The 21,031-nt window shown below is 46.8% G+C and overlaps 2 protein-coding genes across 2 annotated transcripts; one reads left to right on the top strand and one right to left on the bottom strand.

Annotated features, from left to right (window-relative positions):
- Positions 1-3,020: 3,020 nt before the first annotated feature.
- LOC125947493 (uncharacterized) lies at positions 3,021-12,003 on the bottom strand. The gene is made up of 3 exons (XM_049672316.1): positions 11,544-12,003; positions 10,215-10,396; positions 3,021-4,608 (listed from the first exon to the last, which is right to left on the bottom strand). Exons 1-3 carry the CDS (start codon positions 11,835-11,837, stop codon positions 3,849-3,851), a joined length of 1,236 nt encoding a protein of 411 aa, XP_049528273.1. The 5' UTR covers positions 11,838-12,003; the 3' UTR covers positions 3,021-3,848.
- A 4,135-nt stretch (positions 12,004-16,138) lies between these two features.
- On the top strand, positions 16,139-20,171 carry LOC119462622 (uncharacterized). Its single transcript, XM_037723952.2, has 3 exons — positions 16,139-16,397; positions 17,691-17,874; positions 19,743-20,171. The coding sequence occupies exons 1-3, from the start codon at positions 16,139-16,141 to the stop codon at positions 19,846-19,848; spliced, it is 549 nt and encodes a 182-aa protein (XP_037579880.1). The 3' UTR covers positions 19,849-20,171.
- The last annotated feature ends 860 nt before the right edge of the window (positions 20,172-21,031 follow it).

Here is a 21,031-nt window from a genome sequence, read left to right as displayed (position 1 = left end):
CAAGCTAATAAGTGACTTTGAGTGTGACGCTTGTTCAATTCTCCTTGAAACGCACGAGAGAAGTGATCCTCTGTACACGCTTCTACAAAGCCAAGATTTTAGCAGGCTGCACTATCCAAAAGCCGAGTTTGTGGCACTGTTGGACAAAATTGTGTGCTTTTTTGAGAAAGCTATCCTGCACCTTCCACGGACAAATGTGCTGGAAGTACTACGAATCCTCATTCAGCCACATCTTGAAAACTCGCCGCTGCTACGTTGTCCGGAAGGCGTCGACAACAGCCACGCGATAAGGTCTGCCGGCTTGATTTCCGAGAAGTTTGTCAGAATACTTCTGATCAACTACACCCAGAAGATAACCGACAAGAACGAGAAGTCAATAACTTATGCGCACAAGCCATCCAGGAAACACTTTAGGCTTTGAATTTGTGTCCCAGGTGGGAGCTATTTCAGCAAGAAGTGATGTGCTCGACATGACCGTTTTCAAATAATGCGGTATTAGTGAAGGAAATGCTCAGTTTGTTTTTAGTTTCATCGTAAATAAATACTTGTTTTCACCGAATGTGCAGCACCATCCCTTAATTGTTTTTAATGTGAGTGGTGCTCAAACAAAATACCAGCACTACGGCTTCAGAGCTATGACGCAAATCCAAGCCTGGCGTTTCGTTCTGTGCAAACACTGCACGTTGCACGGAAATTTATTTGCCGACTCAGACCCATTACTAGGCAAGACAAAACTGCGCGGTGGTTCTATAGGAATAAGGGTCAGAAAGTTTTTATCAGTGCATGGCACTTCCAAATAATGCGAGCATGCACGGCCGAGAGGGGAGCGAGCGCACGCTCGCCTTCAGTTCGCGCCGACGGCGCCGGCGGCAGCAGTAGCATGATGATGATGATGATGATGATGATGATTTATTGGCATCCCCTTTGAAACGGGGCGGCGACAAATAGTCACCTAGCCTGCTTGATTTAATCAGGTATACTATACATGTTCTTTATCTTGCATTTTTGTATACCTATCATTATTTTTCTTTTTCAAAAATTTACCTTGTACCGCTGCCTATGATTTTAAGAGATCAGGTCGCATCCATCTTTTCCCTACTTTTTTTCCACCAGTACTCTAATCGTCTCTTGCTGATCTCTACGGCTGATCTGTTTATGTTTCTTTCCACTTTAAACCCAAGCGCTTCTGGGAGTTGCACGTTACCTACGGTTCTCGCTGGGTGGATCCCGTCGCATTCCATTAGGATGTGCTGAGTGGTCTCTGGATCTTTACTGCAGCATACACATGTCTCATCTAATTCCGAATATTTGTTCCGATATGTTTTCGTCCTTAGGCAACCGGCTCGAGCCTCAAATAGCAAGGCACTGCCCTTTGTGTTATCGTACAGATTTTCCCTTCTAATTTCTTCTTTCTCATTCTTGTAAATCTCCATTGTCCTTTTCGTTTCCATTCTTTGCATCCAATTCACGGTCTCTATTTCTCTCACTTTCTTTCTGATGACCCCTGGTTGTCTATTTACAGTTTCGATTATCCTGTACTTGGTTGCCAACTTCCTTGACCTCTTCCTCCATTCTGTGTCCACGCTTTTCATGTAGAGATACTTGTGCACTTTAGCCGCCCATTTATTTTCATCCATGTTCCTGAGCCTTTCTTCAAAACTAATTTTGCTTTGTGCTTCTCTGACTTCAAAAGAGGCCCAACCCATGTCTCCATGCACTGCCTCATTTGTCGTATTACCGTGTGCTCCCAAAGCCAACCGGCCTACTGATCTTTGGTTAACTTCCAAACCCGCCAATATATCCGATTTTAAGCATATAATGGCATTCGCGAATGTTAGCGCTGGCACCATTACTCCTTTCCAGATTCCACGCACCACCTCATACTTATTGTGGCCCCACAGTGCTCTGTGTTTCATTAATGCTGCATTCCGCTTCCCCTTTATTTTCAGATTATCTTGGTGGTTGCTTGAGTAATTCTTTCCTTCGTTTATGTGTACGCCGAGGTACTTATATTGCTTCACTATGGGTATTACTTGCTGTTGAATTGACACCACGAAGTTACTCGTGTGCTCATTAAAGATCATAATCCCTGATTTCTCTGTGCTAAACTTAAGGCCTATATTTGTCGCTGCGTTCCCACAGATATTCGCAAGTATCTGTAAATCTTTTTATTGTCCGCTAGTAGCACAATGTCGTCTGCGTACATCAGTCCAGGGATCTTCTGTTGCACCATTTGTCCATTACGCATGTAGGATAAATCAAAACCTAATTCGCTGTTTTCCAGTCGTCTTTCTATGCCCTTGACGTAAAGCGTGAACAACAATGGTGACAGAGGGCATCCTTGCTTCAATCCTTGGTGAATTCCCACCATTTCATTTCCTTTTCGGCCTTCCCATGCCACTTGTACTTGGTTGTCTCGATATATCTCCCTCAGCAGCTCCACGAAATCGTCATCTATGCCTTCGTATTGAAGAATATCCCACAACAATTCCCTGTCTACGTTGTCATAAGCTCCTTTAATATCTAGAAATGCTATCCATAAAGGTCTTTTCTGAGCTACTGAAATCTCTATGCACTGAGAGTAAGCACTGAGAGCAGCAGTAGGGTGGCAGCGCCACCACGGATGCGCGGCGTGAGGGGGAAACAGCCGCAATGAGAAGGCCGTAAGAAGGAAAGCGCGCGCGCCTCTCCAGTCCGGCCGTGGTAGAGCAAACGCGCCTTCTTCCGACGAGCGAGAGGCCGTGGGGGAGGGGGAGGGAAGGGAGGCGACGTTTAGCTGCGGCACGCAGTGCCTATTTATATCAGAGGCTCCGGCAACAGTCACCAACGCCGCACGCATTTTGAACGAACGCGGGCAAAACGCCGATGGCGTCGACAACAGTTCTGCGTGTTGCCGGTGCTGCTGCATGTCCAAGTTTATACAGCTGACAAAGCTAATAACATTACTCCGTATAGCTCTCTACAAGTTTGCTATCGCAATTGATGCTTCGCCTTTCAGGTGAAACTGCGACAACTTTTTTCATCTGCCACATTTGATGTGTTTCAATATTTAGGTGTATATGGATTTCAAGATATTACTGCACCAGTGACTAACGGCCGCTGGTCTTGAAGACTTTCCAGTAAAATTCGGATAGTCAGCATGGCCTGAGCCAGAACTTAAATCCAAATGAGCTCTTACTGACAGAAACTTAAGGTCTTGCTCCTTTGCTTCAAAGCGATGTCTGCGACCTCCTTCGCTGTTATGTGCCACATTTCTCACTGTTGCACCAGAACAGCTAATGCAGTCGCACGTCGGAACTTATTTTTCTTGCGTTGAGACAAACGCAAGGTCAAATAAAAGAGCACGTGGAGGCATGTAGCGTTTTTTTGACCACAGGGTGGAGTCCTCAACGATTTTGGCGGGGAAAACTGCATATTATTCACAGGACCACGCCATCCCATATCTCACAATCGTGGCTTTTCGATGATCTTTCTGGGGCACGTGCTAAACGAGAAATGTTGTGCAGGTGTGTGTCATGTAGCCGACCGCCAAAAACGGTGTCCGTGACCACATACTTATTGCTGCATGATTTTTTCTAGGCGTTATAGCGAGAACTTGTGACCACTAAAAGTCTTATCATACATTCTCCACACTTTACTATTCAACGTTTATTTGTGACCCTGCTTGGAGCCAGGGCAGCACGCACGTACGTGGCTGGCAGACATGAACCGCGCGGTAACGAGAGTTGCTATTCTTTCCAAATGCATCTCATTAAGTAGCCACCGAGCTGCTGTGTTGCGCCTTACTGTCATTCACAAACGCCTTCGTGTCAGTTGCTGGAGTGGTGGCCCAGTCGCCTGGAGCACAATCACTCTGCCGCAGAGGGCCCTTTCTTTATCTGGCTAATGAGCAGCCTGCCTCTGCGGACCTCGTTGCGCATCTGTTCCCTCAGCAAATCTGCCTCCATACTTAGCACAGCGGAAATCTGCTGATAAATCGTTACTCGGAGCTTCTGCTCGGCGCATGTGCACGAGCTGGACATCATTTCCAGCGCTTGCGCGGAGTTCGCGGCACTCCTGATGCTTGACATGTTGTTCTGACCGTATCTCAAGCGCGAACGCAGATGCCCCTCGGCATCGTTGTATTCGTCGTCACCTCTTCTTGAGCGTTCGTCCTCGTCCAATGTGTCATCGTCGCTGTTAATGTCAAACGACGCAACCATGTCGGCTTCCTCGACACTTGTGGCTGCCTCACGGGGTTTCGTTGGTGTGCTGGTCCATTTCTGACTGCCGAAGAGGCTCGGGACGCGATGTGATTGGCCTGCTTCCGCGTGTGGTACGCCAGCTACCTCTGCGGTCCTTGAGGTGGTCTCATGGGCTGATCTACTATCCCCATCGGATTCGGTAGCACTCGCATTAACGGCTGTCGATGATGCTTGAAAGCGAAGCGTAGGTCGTTCACACAAGATAACATCCGGGCTAAACGCTGACAAATGTTCTGCGTGCTCGGCTGCATTCTCACTGCGCTGCTCCCGTTGGTGTTCGCTAGCATCTGTGCTGGTACCTGCCACACCTTGGCTTAGACCTATAGGCGTGTGTTGACTCGAGAGAGATTGGTCATGCGGCGGCCTGCAAAAGAGAGATAGATATGTTACCTCTCACGTCTGAGCGGCATGGAGCTCTCAGCAACTCAATGGCACTCACGACATTCACGCGCCATCACAGATAGGAATGCGAAACACGAAATCTTTGAAGAAATTCGTTTACTGCTGATTACTGTTGCGCATGTATAACTTAATTCAATCTTACTGCTAACGTCGTTTTGTAACCAAATGCTACATAGGCCAGGCCTTGGTTTGTTTCTGGCTCCTCAGTCTGTTCTAAACAGTCAACCTGTGTACAGTGTATCGTGCGTGTCCAAACTCCTCGGCGCACCAAAATAGTTGTACGAGTCTATAACAATTACTGCGTTTCGAATACATACACAGTGATTTTTATTGCGATAGCAATTATATGGACACTTCAAGCGGACTTTTACCGTCGTCGTCGCCATGAGGTTCCGTATAAAGTCCAAGGTCGATAAAGTCGTCGCCGCGCGCCATATGTGCGAGTGAAAGCGCGCAGGGGACGCGCACTTTCACGGAGAGCGAACGCACGGCGGAGAGCACGGCGGAGAGCAAACGCGACTTCTTCCGTCGCGCCTAAGGCCGTGGGAGTAGGAGAGGGAAGGAGGGGGGCGACGCTGTGCTGCGCCACCAAATGCGTATCTTGCAACCGGCCGCAAGGGCAACTGGTGACTCAATCTCCTACGCAAAGGAGGAAAGCGGGAAGGCAGCGCGGGAGAGAGGCTTCTATTCTGACAACTGCGTACTCGTACTTTGCGCCGGTGCGGGCTGTCGCGCGCACCGTATCTTGAAAGCGATCTTCACACGGCTCTGACCTTTGTATGCGCTGTGCTTTCGCCGCTCAGTTTCCGTTGAAGTGATAGACCACACGAACCTTCGCTCGCTGCGGCGTCCGCGTTTCCCCACGCCCGCGTTTTGACAGTCGTCTGCGGTCATCGAATGGGATCTATTCATGTTTGCGTGTGCGCGCTGACACCACGCTTGTAAACTCCGTTAGTAAGCGATTGTGTCCAAGTTTATGCAGCCGATAAAACTGCTATCCCTACTCCGTATAGCTCTCTACTAATTTGCTATCGCAATTGATGCTTCGCCTTTCGGGCGAAACTGCGACATTTTTTTTTAAATTGAAGGCCTCACAGTCAGTGAAACTATACGATTCTATATTGCCGTCTGCATGGTCAAGAATACTGCATCACTCTAATGGGCGACTTTTGCTAAAATGTATCATTGCGGTTAGTGCTTACCATTTTGGTGCAATGATAGCAGCTTTCACTCAGGAAACTCCGAAGTTTACGTCTAGCTTCAGAAGCCATTGCATTCTACATTTCGATACGGATGCACCCAAGTTGAAGTCCGCAGTCATTACAAAAGCCCTGTGAATGCTGAAGCAGTCTCACAGCGGTGGATAAATGGTAGGCAATGATGTCGCTAGCGTAGATACAATTTTTTTTCGCGTGTTGCTGAAACATTTCGATTGTTCACGACACGCAAATTGGAGATATCGACCAAACCGCCTCTTGGTTCCCATACGCAACACTAAAACGTTCTTTGACTGCCATTGGATCTCTGGGTCAAGACAGGCCGCCAATGGAAACTGAACCTGGCAACGTTCAACACGCGCACCCTCTCGAGTGAGGCTAGCTTAGCAGGACTATTTGAAGAATTATCAGGCATTTCCTGGGATATTATTGACCTTAGTGAGGTTAGAAGAACTGGTGAGGCTTACACAGTGCTGACTAACGGCCACGTCCTATGCTACAGAGGTCTTCCAGATAAGAAAGAATCCGGGGTAGGATTTATAGTGCATAACAACATAGCAGGCAACATTGATGAATTATACAGCATTAATGAGAGGGTAGCAGTTGTCGTAATAAAGCTGTATAGGAGGTACAAAATGAAGGTAGTACAAGCCTACGCCCCAACTTCCAGTCACGATGATGAAGAGATAGAACAGTTTTATGAAGATGTGGAATTGGCAATGAGCAAGGTGCAAACACACTATACTTTAGTCATGGGCGACTTCAATGCAAAAGTGGGGAAAAAGCAGGTTGGCGAGCAAGCAATTGGCAACTACGGTATCGATTCTAGGAATGCAAGAGGAGAGATGTTAGTAGAATTCGCGGAAAGGAATAGGCTCCGAATAATGAATACCTTCTTCAGGAAGCGCAGCAACAGGAAGTGGACCTGGAAAAGCAATAATGGAGAAACAAGGAATGAAATAGATTTCATACTCTCTGCCGATCCAGGCATAGTGCAGGATGTAGAAGTGTTAAGTAAGGTTAAGTGCAGTGACCATAGGTTAGTGAGCTCTAGGATTTCTCTCAATTTGAAGAGAGAGAGAGAGAGAGTGAAATTAGTCAAGAGGAAACAGGCCAACCTAGAGGCAGTAAGGGTAAAAGCAGACCAATTCAGGCTGGTGCTTGCAAACAAATATGCAGCTTTAGAAAAGGAAGATAAAAACAACATAGAGGTAATGAATGAAACCGTAACTAGGTTGATCTCAGAAGCAGAAATTGAAGTGGGAGGTAGGGCACCAAGGCATCCAGTAGGTAAGCTCTCCCAAGAAACAAAGGACCTAATAAAGAAACGACAGAAGATGAAAATGTCCAACTCAAGAGATCAGATAGAATTCGCTGAACTGTCAAAACTAATCAACAAGAAAAAAGTAAGGGATATTCGAAATTATAACGTGGGAAAGATTGAGGAAGCCGTAAAATATGGACGCAGCATTAAATCAGTAAGAAGAAAGCTTGGCATAGGACAAGGCAAGATGTATGCGCTGAAAGATAAGCATGGTAATATCATCAGCAATTTCGATGACATAGTAAAAGCAGCGGAAGAATTCTATACTGACCTGTACAGTGCCCAAAACAGCCAAGCTACTTTCATTCAAAATAGTGATGAACCGGATACAGAGGCTCCTTCTATAACTAGCGCTGAAGTTAGAAGGGCCTTGAAAGACATGACCAGGGGAAAAGCTGCTGGAGAAGATGGAATAACAGTAGATTTAATCAAAGATGGAGGAGATTTCATGCTTGAAAAGCTTGCGGCCCTTTATACGCAATGCCTCACAACTTCATGTGTACCAGAGAGCTGGAAGAACGCCAACATTATACTAATCCATAAGAAGGTAGACGTTAAAGAACTGAAGAATTATAGACCCGTTAGCTTGCTTTCAGTATTGTATAAAAATTCACCAAGATAATTTCCAATAGAATCAGGGCAACACTTGACTTCAGCCAACCAAGAGAACAGGCTGGCTTCAGGAAGGGATATTCTACGATGGATCACATCCATGTCATAAATCAGGTAATCGAGAAATCTGCGGAGTACAATCAACCTCTCTACATGGCTTTCATAGATTATGAAAAGGCATTTGATTCAGTAGAGATACCAGCAGTCATAGAGGCATTGCGTAATCAAGGAGTACAGGAGGCATACGTGAATATCTTAGCAAACATCTACAAGGATTCCACAGCTACCTTGGTTCTCCACAAGAAAAGTAGAAAGTTACCTATCAAGAAATGGGTCAGGCAAGGAGACACAATCTCTCCAATGCTATTCACTGCATGCTTAGAAGAAGTATTCAAGCTCTTAGACTGGGAAGGCTTAGGAGTGAGGATCAACGGCGAATATCTCAGCAACCTTCGGTTTGCAGATGACATTGTCCTATTCAGCAACAATGGAGACGAATTACAACAAATGATTGAGGACGTTAATCAAGAAAGTGTAAGAATTGGGTTGAAGATGAATATGCAGAAGACAAAGATAATGTTCAATAGCCTGGCAAGGGAACAAGAATTCAGGATCGCCAGTCAGCCTCTAGAGTCTCTAAAGGAGTACGTTTATCTAGGTCAATTACTCACAGAGGACCCTGATCACGAGAAAAAAATTTACAGAAGAATAAAATTGGGTTGGAGTGCATACGGCAGGCATTACCAAATCCTGATTGGGAGCTTACCACTGTCGTTGAAAAGAAAAGTGTACAATCATTGCATTCTACCGGTGCTAACATATGGGGCAGAAACTTGGAGGTTAACAAAGAAGCTCGATAACAAGTTAAGGACTGCACAAAGAGCGATGGAACGAAAAATCTTAGGACTAACGTTAAGAGACAGGAAGAGAGCGGTGTGGATCAGAGAACAAACGGGGATAGGCGATATTCTAGTTGACATTAAGCGGAAGAAATGGAGCTGGGCAGGCCATGTAATGCGTAGGATGGATAACCGGTGGACCATTAGGGTTACAGAATGGATACCAAGAGAAGGGAAGCGCAGTCGAGGTTGGCAGAAAACCAGATGGGATGATCAAGTTAGGAAATTTGCAGGCGCAAGTTGGAATACGCTAGCGCAAGACATTGGTAATTGGAGATCGCAGGGAGAGGCCTTCGTCCTGCAGTGGACATAAAATATAGGCTGATGATGATGATGATAATGACGCTGCGTTATATAAGCGTCATTGGGGATGGGCATCACGAAATAATTTGTGCGGGCCCGTTCATGCCTGAAGAAGTTTGGTGTGACAGTACAAGTGATGATGTCAGTTGCATCTGTAAGCAAGCGATCGACAAATAAATTACCACTGTAAAGGTGGAAGCTTGCCGAAAAGATGTTCCTCAAAAGCAATTCGAGAGTTAGATTTTTTTCTTTCCCCGCCTCATGCCTCGCGCACCCGCTGACTAGGTTTCTCCTATCCCCTCACTTCAGGAAGTGTTTTGACGTCAGGGGTTTTAGAAGTTATTCATTCTTTTATTGCGATAGCAATTATATGGACACTTCAAGCGCATTTCCACCGTCAGCGTCACCGTCATCGTCGCCGTGACGTTCCGTATAAAGTCCAACGGCCATAAAACCGTCGCCGCGCCCCGTACGCTGCGTGTGCGAGTGAAAGTGTACGAAGGTGAGCCGGCAATCGCGGCTCAATGTAGCGCACGCGAGGGAGGAAGGCAGGTCGGAAGCGCGTGGTCTTCGTTCGCGCGCGAGGAACAGGGGAGAGGCGACCGGGATGGAGGGGGGGGGGTGCGTTTTGCTTCTTCGGCTGCTGCTCACAGCGCGGCTTCGCGGGTGCCGTATCTTGAAAGCGGTCTGCGATGTGGGCGAAGTGCGCGTCCGCGCGGGCCTCATCAAAGCGATCTGCGATGGGGACAAAGTGCATGCGCCGAGTGGCGGAAGCTTCGTATGCGCTGTGCTTTCGACATTTAGTTCGCGTTTAAGCGAGACGAGAGACAGCGCGAAGGTCAATTTTCCCGCTGCTGTTGGCGTGCTTTCTCACTTCGACGTTTTCACAGCGAGCTTCCGTGGTCATCGAGCAAGATGTGTTAATGTCTACCTGTGCACGCGTGACACCGTGCTTGTCTGTTTAGTTAGCGAATGTTTACAACTTTATACGGCCCATTAAACTACTATCCTTGCTTCATATAGCTCTCTACTAATTTGCTATCGCCATCGATGCTTCGCCTTTCGGGCAAAACCGCGACTTTTTTTTAGATGAGACGAACACCACATGCGCTTATCATGTGCGTGGTACCACGATGGTGTAAACTTCCATTATTTAGGGAATTCCTAGCGTCACTCAACGTTTTCCCTGATCCAGAGGACAGGAACAACGCACCTGGCTTGCTCTTCCCTGGTGAATGACTGGCATGTGTGCGGCGTTGGCCCGTTCAGCAGCTGCTTGCCGTCGAGGCTGGTGCGACACCGTCCGGAGCAGCTCACGTACCGGCAGCGCCAGCACTTTATGTCTCCGACAGTCTTCTCCGGCACGTATAGGAATTCGCCGACCTTCTTCACTACCTGCGCGAACGCGCGATAAAGCTCGTCACTGCGCGTGATATACGCTACATGCATATGTGGGCGCAGAAACACGCACACACGCACGCACGCCAGCAGCAGCAGCAGCAGCAGCAGCAGCAGCAGCAGCAGCAGCAGCAGCAGCAGCAGCAGCAGCAGCAGCAGCAGCAGCAGCAGCAGCAGCAGCGGCAGCAGCAGCGGCAGCAGCAGCAGCAGCGGCAGCAGCAGCAGCAGCGGCAGCAGCAGCAGCAGCGGCAGCAGCAGCGGCAGCAGCAGCGGCAGCGGCAGCAGCAGCAGCGGCAGCAGCAGCAGCGGCAGCAGCAGCAGCGGCAGCAGCAGCAGCAGCAGTCATCTGTCAATGAAAGAAAACGCGCGCAAAAAAAAAAAAAAAAAAAAACAAGAATTGCAGTCACGTGACCGACGTCGACTTCAAGGTGACTCACACATGTGCGAAGTTTTGTGATCCTAAATGTGAGTCTCACGAGGAGAAGCAGTAAAGCCAATAATTGTTAACAGTCGTTCAAATAGAGTGGTAATGATTACTATACACATATTTTCCTACAATTTGCCACGGTTTGCTGAAAAAGCTCATCCCAGCTTTCTTCTTAGTTTTTTTGTGGTTCACTTGCACTGCGTGGCACCTTCGCAACATTGGGCGCTTTAAATTTACCATTGATCAGCCTTCTCATGTACTTTCTAGAGTGCATAAATAAGTCTCAATACTATGAGTGTCGCTAAATATAGATTGGCCAGTAAGAGCATTTTAGGTATCCTGAATACGTAGCGGTACAAGGTAGATTTTGAAAGGAAAAAAAGAATAAGGAGATGTATAGAAGGATTCTAGATTTAAAAAAATGTATAGCATGCCTGATTAAATCAAGGCTAGGTGACTATTTGTCGCCGCCCCGTTTCAGAGGGGATGCGAGTAAATCATCATCATCGCCACAAGAACAGCGCTTCAGTGAGAAGAATTTTTTGCTGCATGTTCAATATTTCGCCTTCGATTTCCACCATTAAACTTTTTAAAAGAATGTTCCCAAATAAATCGGGAAATAACCAAAGTTTACCAAATAAACTTGTATAGGTGTTCTGTGGCTTTACCGTGTTAGTTTATAGGGATCGATCTTCCAAGTTCCACCCGCGCACTTACCTGACTTTTGAAGGTTTTATCGGAGTGTCTCCGTTCTTCGGCAGCGCGGTGCTCGTTTTCATCGTGTTCCTTGAAGCTGTACAGCACGTGCTTTTCATCGAACTTGTCAGTCATGAGCCGCGACGAGCAGTTAGACACAGTACAACGCCACCGATAACGCGTGGAGTCCACGCTTATAAGCCGAAACTGCCGGCTGCGGTAGATAGCTTTCGGCCTGATGCGGTCACCCTGCACGACTTCGACGGGGTCTCCGAAGGACGCGGCGCCTTCGCTGGAAACCATGGAGCCGGGCATCTCTGCTCGTTCCGTCGTCGGTTGAGTCGAACAAATTGCGGTACCGATTAACGTTGGCTAGGCCTCGGGCGAGACACCGCGTCGACGAACGAAATGCACTCGTCCGTTGCGAGTATACGTGATGTCCGCCCTCTGCACAATGATACGTACGATATGCTGTGATACGACGCGCGAAGGTACGTGAGCCTGACGTAAGCGAGCGCGCGTCGCGCGTCCTTGAATACTGCTTCCACTTTTCGCCGCTCTCCATGTCTGCCACGACGGCGCGACAGCGCTGCGAGCGCTGTCGCCTGATATCACCAAACCGTTCGTTTCCGCTTGCGAAGCTTTGATGCTGGTAACCGCAGTGATATCAGGGATCACAAATTTTAGGCTCCACTCAAATTGCAGCGGGGTGGGCGACTTGGAAGACTTCATGTGGTGTTGCCGGTAACCCAGTGAGCGCTCGCGAAAACACTGCTCTCACACAACTGGCGCTCGACTTCCCGCACTTCTCTAACACACACACACACACACACACACACACACACACACACACACACACACACACACACACACACACACACACACACACACACACATATATATATATATATATATATATATATATATATATATATATATATATATATATATATATATATTCCGTTTGCTTCATTGTGGACACGATGCCACTTGTGGCAGGGATGCACGCGTACATACGTAACGATACGGCACGGTGCATTTCAAAAAAATAAAAAATAAAAATCATGAACCCTTCCACTCTGTTAAGGTGGATGGCCAGCGAAGCTGTTTAGCGCACGACACAGAGGTGACAGAATTTTGAACAAAGGTACGAACATATTTATTCCCTTGATCGGTGGTCATCGTGACTGTACGTATACGCACACACATTCGCGTATCACCTCTGTTACTAAATCTGTCCGTCACGTAAGGCAATGAATGGTTCTTACTCCCTCAAGCCATGGCTCATACCCCCGTAAACGCGGCCTCCCCAGTACGACGACAGAAGAGAAGTGAAATTCTACGCTGGAGTGATGAGCGGCGAGGGAGCCAGGTGGGGATGAAGAAGACGACGACGCTCGAGCCCTTGCCGATGATGATAATTCTTCCGCGCGGACGCCATGGCCTAGCCATAGACAGCTTCGCTGTAACAGTGCATGACATGCAAAGTTTTGTCTTCTTTTGACGTTACAGTTTTCGAAATTCGAATGTCCGGTTCTACAGCAGTATTATAGCGTTACGAGTTTGATACATGGTTATGATAAACGCGCGATTTCTGGTAACTGCAAAAAAAAAAAAAAAAAAATGTAGGGGCGTATAGAAAAAAAAATCTGCTTCCAACAGTTCGTAGAATTTGATTTCTGCTTTTAAATGCAACTCACTTGATTCAGGACGGTTTAGCCTAATAACGTATGACGTATGAGAGCATCCCTGCCTTTTGCCTTTACCTAAATGGCTAGGGTAGAAAATTATGCTTGCTCTTAATAGTATTTTTTTTTCGTAGACAGCTACGGACGCGTGAAGTCTACAAGTATACCGCTGCTTTTGATGATGTCCTATACTTCCATCATTTCATTATCAATGACAACATCATCAATTATCACTCGCAGGTGCTGTTGGCTATATCAATTACAGCGGCTTCCATTTAATTAAGTATGCTGGTGCCGCCGCTCTTCATGATGCGGTGCTTCCGTTATCAATTACAACGGCTTCCATGATCACTTCGCTCAGTATACATGTATACAACTGCCGTGTTTTGAACTTTCACTACCAACATCATCATCTATTATAACTACTTTAAGTACATAAGCACCGTATCTCGCCATAATGTGTTATGCTTCCATTATCAATTACAAAGGATTCCATTATCACTTCGTGAAATACACAAGTGCCGCTGCTTGTCATGATATGATGTGATTTCATTATAAATTACAACGATTTCCAGTATCACTTCGGGAAGCACACAAATACCACTGTCCATTCATGATGTGGTATGCTTAATTAGATTTAAGTGCACGTAAAAGAACCCCAGGTGGTACAAATTTCCGGAGACCCCCACTACGGCGTGCCTAATAATCAAATCGTGGTTTTGACACGTAAAACCCCATAATTTAATTTTTAAATTATTCGTTACAAACAGCTTCCACTTTAAGTACTTACTAGAAAATAGGTCGAACACAAATATAGGTCGACCCCTATATACTGAACTCGCCGAGAAATAAAAATATGCAATTCGAATATATGTGAACCCATGTATTTTATGAAAAAAAATAAAGAAACGAGAAAACTTCGAGCACGACACACCTTTATTTACCGTAAGCTCGGCCACTAAATCTCGCTAGTCAATGCCCCAAGTCGCATCCTCGTCGGAGCTGCCCAGCGAAGTTGTCTTCATCGGATGTTTCGCAGGTGCCCTCGGCAGCCAAACCGACGTCGTCCTCGGCGCCGTCGAGTTGCGTCGGATATACAGTGTGTCATAAAGCCAGTCTGAAGATCACCCAGACTGTACTTACGGCGGGCGTGACAGAGGAACTCTGTATCATCTCGGTACTTTTGCTATAGCTTTGTGCACGAATATTGGTCGAGGTTCTTTGGTCACGAATACAGGTCGATAGCTCATCTTGGGTAACATTTCCGAAAAAGAGAGATTTGCAGATTCAACGCCCATGCTTGATTCTATGCGAAGCGAGGCTTAAGTAAAGCGGTAAATAAATGCTTTACAACTAACGGCGATGCGTACAATTTGTTGATGACAGGTGTATGCACAGCTATAAGTACGACACGCGTACCAAGCAACATTCGGGGATTCTGTACGTCTTGTGCCACAGTGGGACATACCCATTCTGGATGATTGGTCAAGATTGGGCGCACCCCCAGTGGCACATACCGAATGGCTAAATCAAAGAAAGTAATTCAAGAAATCTGTGCAATAATCTATTAACAGATCGGTATGCTTTAGAGATACCTGTGAGCCGACATTATATGTTGAGGTTTCATGTAGAAAGTTACTTTTTGTTATGCAGAACAGAGATCTGACCCGCCGTGGTGGCTTAGCGGCTAGGATGTTGCGATGCTAAGCACAAGGTCGCGGGATCGAAGCCCGGCCACGGCGGCGGCCGCATATCGATGGGGGTGAAATGCAAAACCGCCATGCAGTTTCCCGAGCACTGGGGGGCGCGTTACAGATCCCCTGGTGGTCAAAATTATTCCGGAGTCCTCCACTACGGCGTGCCTCATAATCAAATCGTGGTTTTGGCACGTAAAATCTCAGAATTGAATTCAAGATGCATATGTTTGGTCAGAATACAAGGGTTATATAGGCCACTTCGCGGGTACTTTCATATACACTTTGTATACATATCCACAAATATATCCGTCGAGATAGCGACCGCCCAAGAGCCCGGCAGCCACGCCAAACCCGGAAATGTAAGCAAAGCAAGCTTCGCTCCAAAAAAAGGTCGACCTAAATACGAATAAATAAGTAATTTGTTGAGCACATAAGTGCTGCTGCACGTCATGCTTCCACTACTAATAACAACGGCTTCCATTATTAGAAAGGGCGCAAAAAGAAGAGGTCGTCAGGCCAGATCTGTGGCGATAAAAAGTTCCAGCGTATGGCAAATCAGTTCTGCGGAAGCCCGCAAGGTGGAGCAAGCTCTATGAAAGGAAAAATTGTCATTCGTCCGGCTGTGGCAGAAAGATAGAAAGAAAACCCATACGGACTTCTCAGAAAGAAAACTTGGCAGTTGACAAAAAATGTGTCCTGTTCCGGGTATCGAACACGGTTCCAATGCGTTTCCGAGTAGCCGCTTTACCGTCTGAGATAATCAGGAATGTTTTCTTTCTTTCACCTGAGCTAACTAGGGAACGTATTCTTCGACGATCACTTTCGGCGACAGTATCGCCATCAGGCGCGCGCTGATTGGCTGGTTGAGCAAAATCGGATGAGCTGATTGGTTGGTTGAGTACTACGCCACGCGAAGGCGAAAGTATCGCCGAAGAGAATACTGCCCCATGATTCGTCTTAACGCTGCAATCCGTTTGCCTCCTGAGCTAAACAGGAGGCAAGCAGATTGAAGCATGAGGGCGAGTTAATCGACAACTCGAAGCACATGCAGGGACACTGAATATTACATACCAGTTATGCGGATACCGGCAAGGTTGAGGAAGGGTCACCCCCTCAAGTCGTCAGTGAAACTGCTTTTAATCTGTTCTACGCGTGCACCACAGCCCATGAAGGATAAACCGGTCAGGAATCGGATGGAGGAAGAAGCAGACGAAACCTCTGCAAACGCAGTATGGCCGCCGCCGCTGTTGTGCAAGGCGCTCCCGTGCGCCCGGCGCTTCCCGCCGGACCACGGCGTGCCAGGTCGCCGCCGAAGTCACCGGTCAAGCCACCCGCCAAGCCAACCGCCATACCACCGGACAAGACGCCAGCGAAGCAGCCACCGCCCGTGGTGACTCAGCAACCCGCCGCTGTAACGTTGCCACCTCCGGCACCCGGTCAGCCAGACGTCAAACAGCCGGGCGCTGCTCCACAAGCACCCCAGCGTGAAGGTTCGCATTCACTGATTTGTCTTGAGACTTACAACACTACGTGGGGGCCAACAGCAAGGGCTGCGACATTTTCAACATGACAAACGTAGGAGGGACGTAATCTGAGCCTGCATGGTTTTTATGACGTTCATATTAATGATTCATTTGGGAAATAATGGGGTATATAGGGAAAATAGAGGTGGAGGGAGGGGGAGGTGCGAGATGTATGACGCTTGTAACTGTGTCCTTGGCGCGAGCACACCACGAGAACTCCTGGTTACACGATCTGTTCCTGTGGGCTGCACTTGGTGAGGCATATGTCAAAATTGGCCAGATTTTGTCCACTACGTTTGTCGATTCTTGTCTCGTACTGCACATTCTAAAAAGCGCACGAGAACACTCGGCATATCTATCTCATTATAAGCTCACCGTGGACGATTGTACAGACGTTCTCAAGGACCTGAGCTTACCATTACTAAACTGTAGGCTTTAGACTCATGATCATTTCTTCCTTTATGACTTACATTATTGCCGACTTCCTCTAATTCTTAAAGAAATCGTTCTCTGCAATGTCCGTGACAACGACTATGCTCAATTTCATAATATATTGCAATTCAGCTAAAACTATCGAGAACGGTAATTGAATTCTGGGATGTAACGTCCCAAAACAACACAGTGAGTTATGAGGAACGCCGTAATGTAGGGCTCAGGATTCATTTTTACCACCTGTGGTTCTTTAACGTGCACCCAATGCACGATACACTAGCGTTTTTGCATTCCGCCACACTCGGTACTTCTGTGGCCGGGTTAGTACAGCTAGTGGACTGTGAATTTCGGCCGCCGTTTATTGACTGAAGCAGTAGGAGTGAGGAGGAGGCAGGCGGGGAACGTCTGCCTCCTTTTCGCTCGTACCCCAGCCCAGCCAATCAGCGCATGCGTTGGTTATAGCGGATATAGCAGAAGTACTAAGCTAATATAGTTAATCATATGAAAATGTTAGGCTACAGCGAAAATGTCGCACCGGATATAATGAAACATTTGCAAAATCTTGGGCAGATTTCGGGCAGTGCAAAACAGACCCCTATCATAGGCCTTCCGAATAATGTGAGAACTCGCTTACACAACCTCACTCTGTCTTTTTAAAAGTTACTTTAATATTTAAACGTTACTTAAGCACAGGCGCAGTGCCAGAGTAAGATTTTTTTCTCCAACGTGCGGGTGATACCGAGCGCGCATCTGCGTTCCAAGAAAACAGATAACGAGAACAGGGATTCGTTGTATCTGAACTAAAGTTTCCTGGACGCACGCCCACAGTGCCCGAAGAGGTGCACCTCACTGCTCGGCCGGACATGACGCCAGAGAAGCTGCCGGACTTTGGTGACGTACCAGTGGTGCTCACGTGTCCGCAGTGCTTCCGCCGGGTCAAGACCAGGGTTGAGCTCGAGAACGGACGCTTCGCTAAGTGCATGGCCTGCTGTACCTGCGCCTCCGTTGTGTGGTGAGGGAGAGGTCTACAGAAACCGGTTCGAAAACGCGAAAGTATTTGTATTCTTTCTTTTTTTGTAAGCTTCCCGAAGAGCAGTGGCAACCAAAGGGCATCTGTGCTGGTCCATCGCTTTTGGAGAGATTGTATTAGTGTCTGTTGATAGTGCGCATATGCGTAACGCGAAACACACGCACACACACTAGAGAAAACAACTACCAAATGTTTAGAACGTACATGTAGTACCCTTAGACTACAAATTTTCAGAAGTTCAGATGATTAAACTGATGTAGCGGTTGTTTCTGAGAAGACTTTAAGAACATTTTTGAAGATCACGTGTGGCAGAAGTACAATTCTAATACTTGAGCTATATTGCTCAAACAGGCGGACAACATTTGCAGGAGAAATCGAAATGCATAATCGACTAAACAAAAGAATTACTAATTAGATCTTTAAGTAATTACCTTACGACACATATTGCAATATACAAATTGTAGCCAGGGAGATCGCAAGCCAGATTCAAACCAATTCTCAGGATGACACCACTTTCGAGATAGTAATTGCTGAACTTTGCGAAGAAACACAGTGGCGGACCAGTCACTTTCGTGCTTCAGTGCGTAAAACCGTGTTTTCTTGAAGAAGTAAGTGGAACGACAGTGGATTTTTACTACAAGTTTCACGGCGCATATCTCGAAAAGATGTCATCCACAGAATGTTTATCAAGTGGATATGCCTTGCAAGGTCACCGGCTACATTTTGTAAATTGCAATTGGTGCCATGAAGTAATTAGTTAAGAACTTAATTATTGAATGTGTTGTTAATTAGCTGGTCATGCACTTCTATTTGTTGTGCAAGTAATGCCCACATCTTCGAGTCGACCATCTCAAGAACTACAATTATGCTATCTGCCACAGGCAATTTTTAAAACTTACTTAGTCTTTGCAGAAACGCCTGGCATATAATAGTTCACGTTTAATTTATTTGTTTTGTCGCGCGCGAGCGGGCAAACAGCGGACACACATTTCTCGCGTATTCTATCGTAGAGCCAGAAAAATAATCTTGCAGTAGGAAAGTAACTTAGAAAGCTATAGTCGCTGCACTGATAGCTTCCCAGGTGGTCTCAAATGTCCCATGCAGTCAGTCAATGTACGCAGTAGAATTACGAGCATTGCAAAGCCCGTCCTAGGTTGACGTATAGTAGTTAAAGTTCTTGCGCCTGAAGGCGACAAAGCCTCCAAAATCTTCTCTCACCGACTCCTAAAGCGCTTTACACACATGCAAGACCAAGTTTTCGGCAGAGCAGAAACAACTAAGAAAGCCCATATAGGCCATCTTTCAACGCCACTATCCACATCATGAACTGTGTATGAACGAATGCAGATCTTGTGCATGACAGGCAGTGAATGAATGAATGAAGTGGAAGGGCTTCCTGTGTATCTGTCTGTGACTAGCTAGGTGGGTGGGATGGGTTGGGCGGGTCTGGTATTGGCCAGATAAACTGATAACGGCTGAAGGCTACCCTAGTCGGTGGTATTCATATTCATGATCAACGCGCAAGTGATGAAGGAGACGAAGACTGGGTGACGTGTGCAGTTTGTGTGAGTGACTAAAATAAAAGAACTAGTGAGTGGGTAAGTGATCGAGTGAATGAAATAGTTGGATTAAATGATTGGTTGGTTGAGCAAGCCAACAAGTTTATTGCTTTCTTTTGTTTCTGTGCTGCCCGAACGGGGCGTTTTAAACCGCTGCATGACAAGATGAAGGCCTTGCGCAACAACACTAACTCATTTTTTTGTTGAATCCTGATTGCATAAAAGACGGAACAATGGTATGGATGTCACATTACGGCATGCGCGCCGCACTTTCCTCTATGCTCGTGACAGCTGCTGCTTCTTCTGGGTGCCCCTGTACGCGGACTACTTCAAGGACCTGTACCACGTGTGCCCACAGTGCTGTGGCATCCTCTACGAGAGGAAGCAGATGGGCTGAAGGCGCAAGGGGCTCGGGTGCTACAAGGATCGTCACTTTCTTCGACAGCTGCCTTCCCGTTTTCTTTTTCAAGCTTACGTCGTTTAGAAAACAGGCATATACGCTAACATCTCGTGTATCCCTCGTTATATTAGCAACCAAGTAGGCTTAAACAAACTAACTTAACACAGCGAGCATAACTCGAAAGGTAATCTATGGAAGCGTAGACAGTGAGTAGGAAATGCGGATTCTTGTTGGAGCGTCAAGAAACGACAAAGCGAACGAGCTAGCCTCAAACAGTTCAAACGTTATCGAACGGTATGGACGATAAGCATCGCACTGAATTCTTACGGGCCCACAAATGGTTTCACAATAACTCTTAGGTCTGAAATAAATGTACTGCATATAGTTTTGAATTGTGTTAGAGATCTTTTTCGAGGCACTTTTAGGCAACATTGTCGGGATTACGGAGGAGTACGAGTCCCATGAATTGAGTACATCAGGAAACGCCATTTCGAGCCTATGTTCATTAATAGACATCATCCCCATACGTTCGGGACTCTTTCGGCGAGACGACATGCCTGTTGTTGGCCTGTGCTGATGGGTCACCGTGCTGAAACGCGGTTCGTATGAACCGCGCGTTAGGTCGACTGAGATACATCCAGATGGCGCTAGTATAGTTGCTGCGTGAAATGCATGGCGACAATTTAGGTTAAAAGGGCGCAAAATTCATGGGCGTGTTTATTACGTCAACGATGCATCTGCCCGAGCCTCACTGATATTCACTATTAGATTTATGTACTTCGTCGCATAACATCAAAGTACCGTTTCCTTGCTCGTTTCTCGCAATTTTTTGCACAATTTTATGGAATTTTTAGAAATCACCTGTGGCAGATAGCATAACTCTTGTCCTTGAGCTGGATTATTCGAAGAGGCAGATATTACTAGCACGCGAAATCGAAACACATCATCATCTAACTAACAAAAAAGATTTAAAAAAGTTATATAAGGTTTTACGTGCCAAAACCACGAGCTGATTATGAGGCACGCCGTAGCGGGGGACTCCGGAATAATTTTGACCACCTGGGGTTATTTAACGTGCACCTAAATCTAAGTACACGGGTGCTTTCGCATTTCGCCCCCATCGAAATGCGGCCGTCGTGGCCGGGATTTGATCCCGCGACTTCGTGCTTAGCAGCCCAAC

The sequence above is a fragment of the Dermacentor silvarum genome, chromosome 8, assembly GCF_013339745.2.
Source record: "Dermacentor silvarum isolate Dsil-2018 chromosome 8, BIME_Dsil_1.4, whole genome shotgun sequence".
Classification (NCBI taxonomy): domain Eukaryota; kingdom Metazoa; phylum Arthropoda; class Arachnida; order Ixodida; family Ixodidae; genus Dermacentor; species Dermacentor silvarum.
The sequence above is the reverse complement of the archived record's forward strand: the minus strand, read 5'-3'. Positions and strand labels throughout refer to the sequence as shown.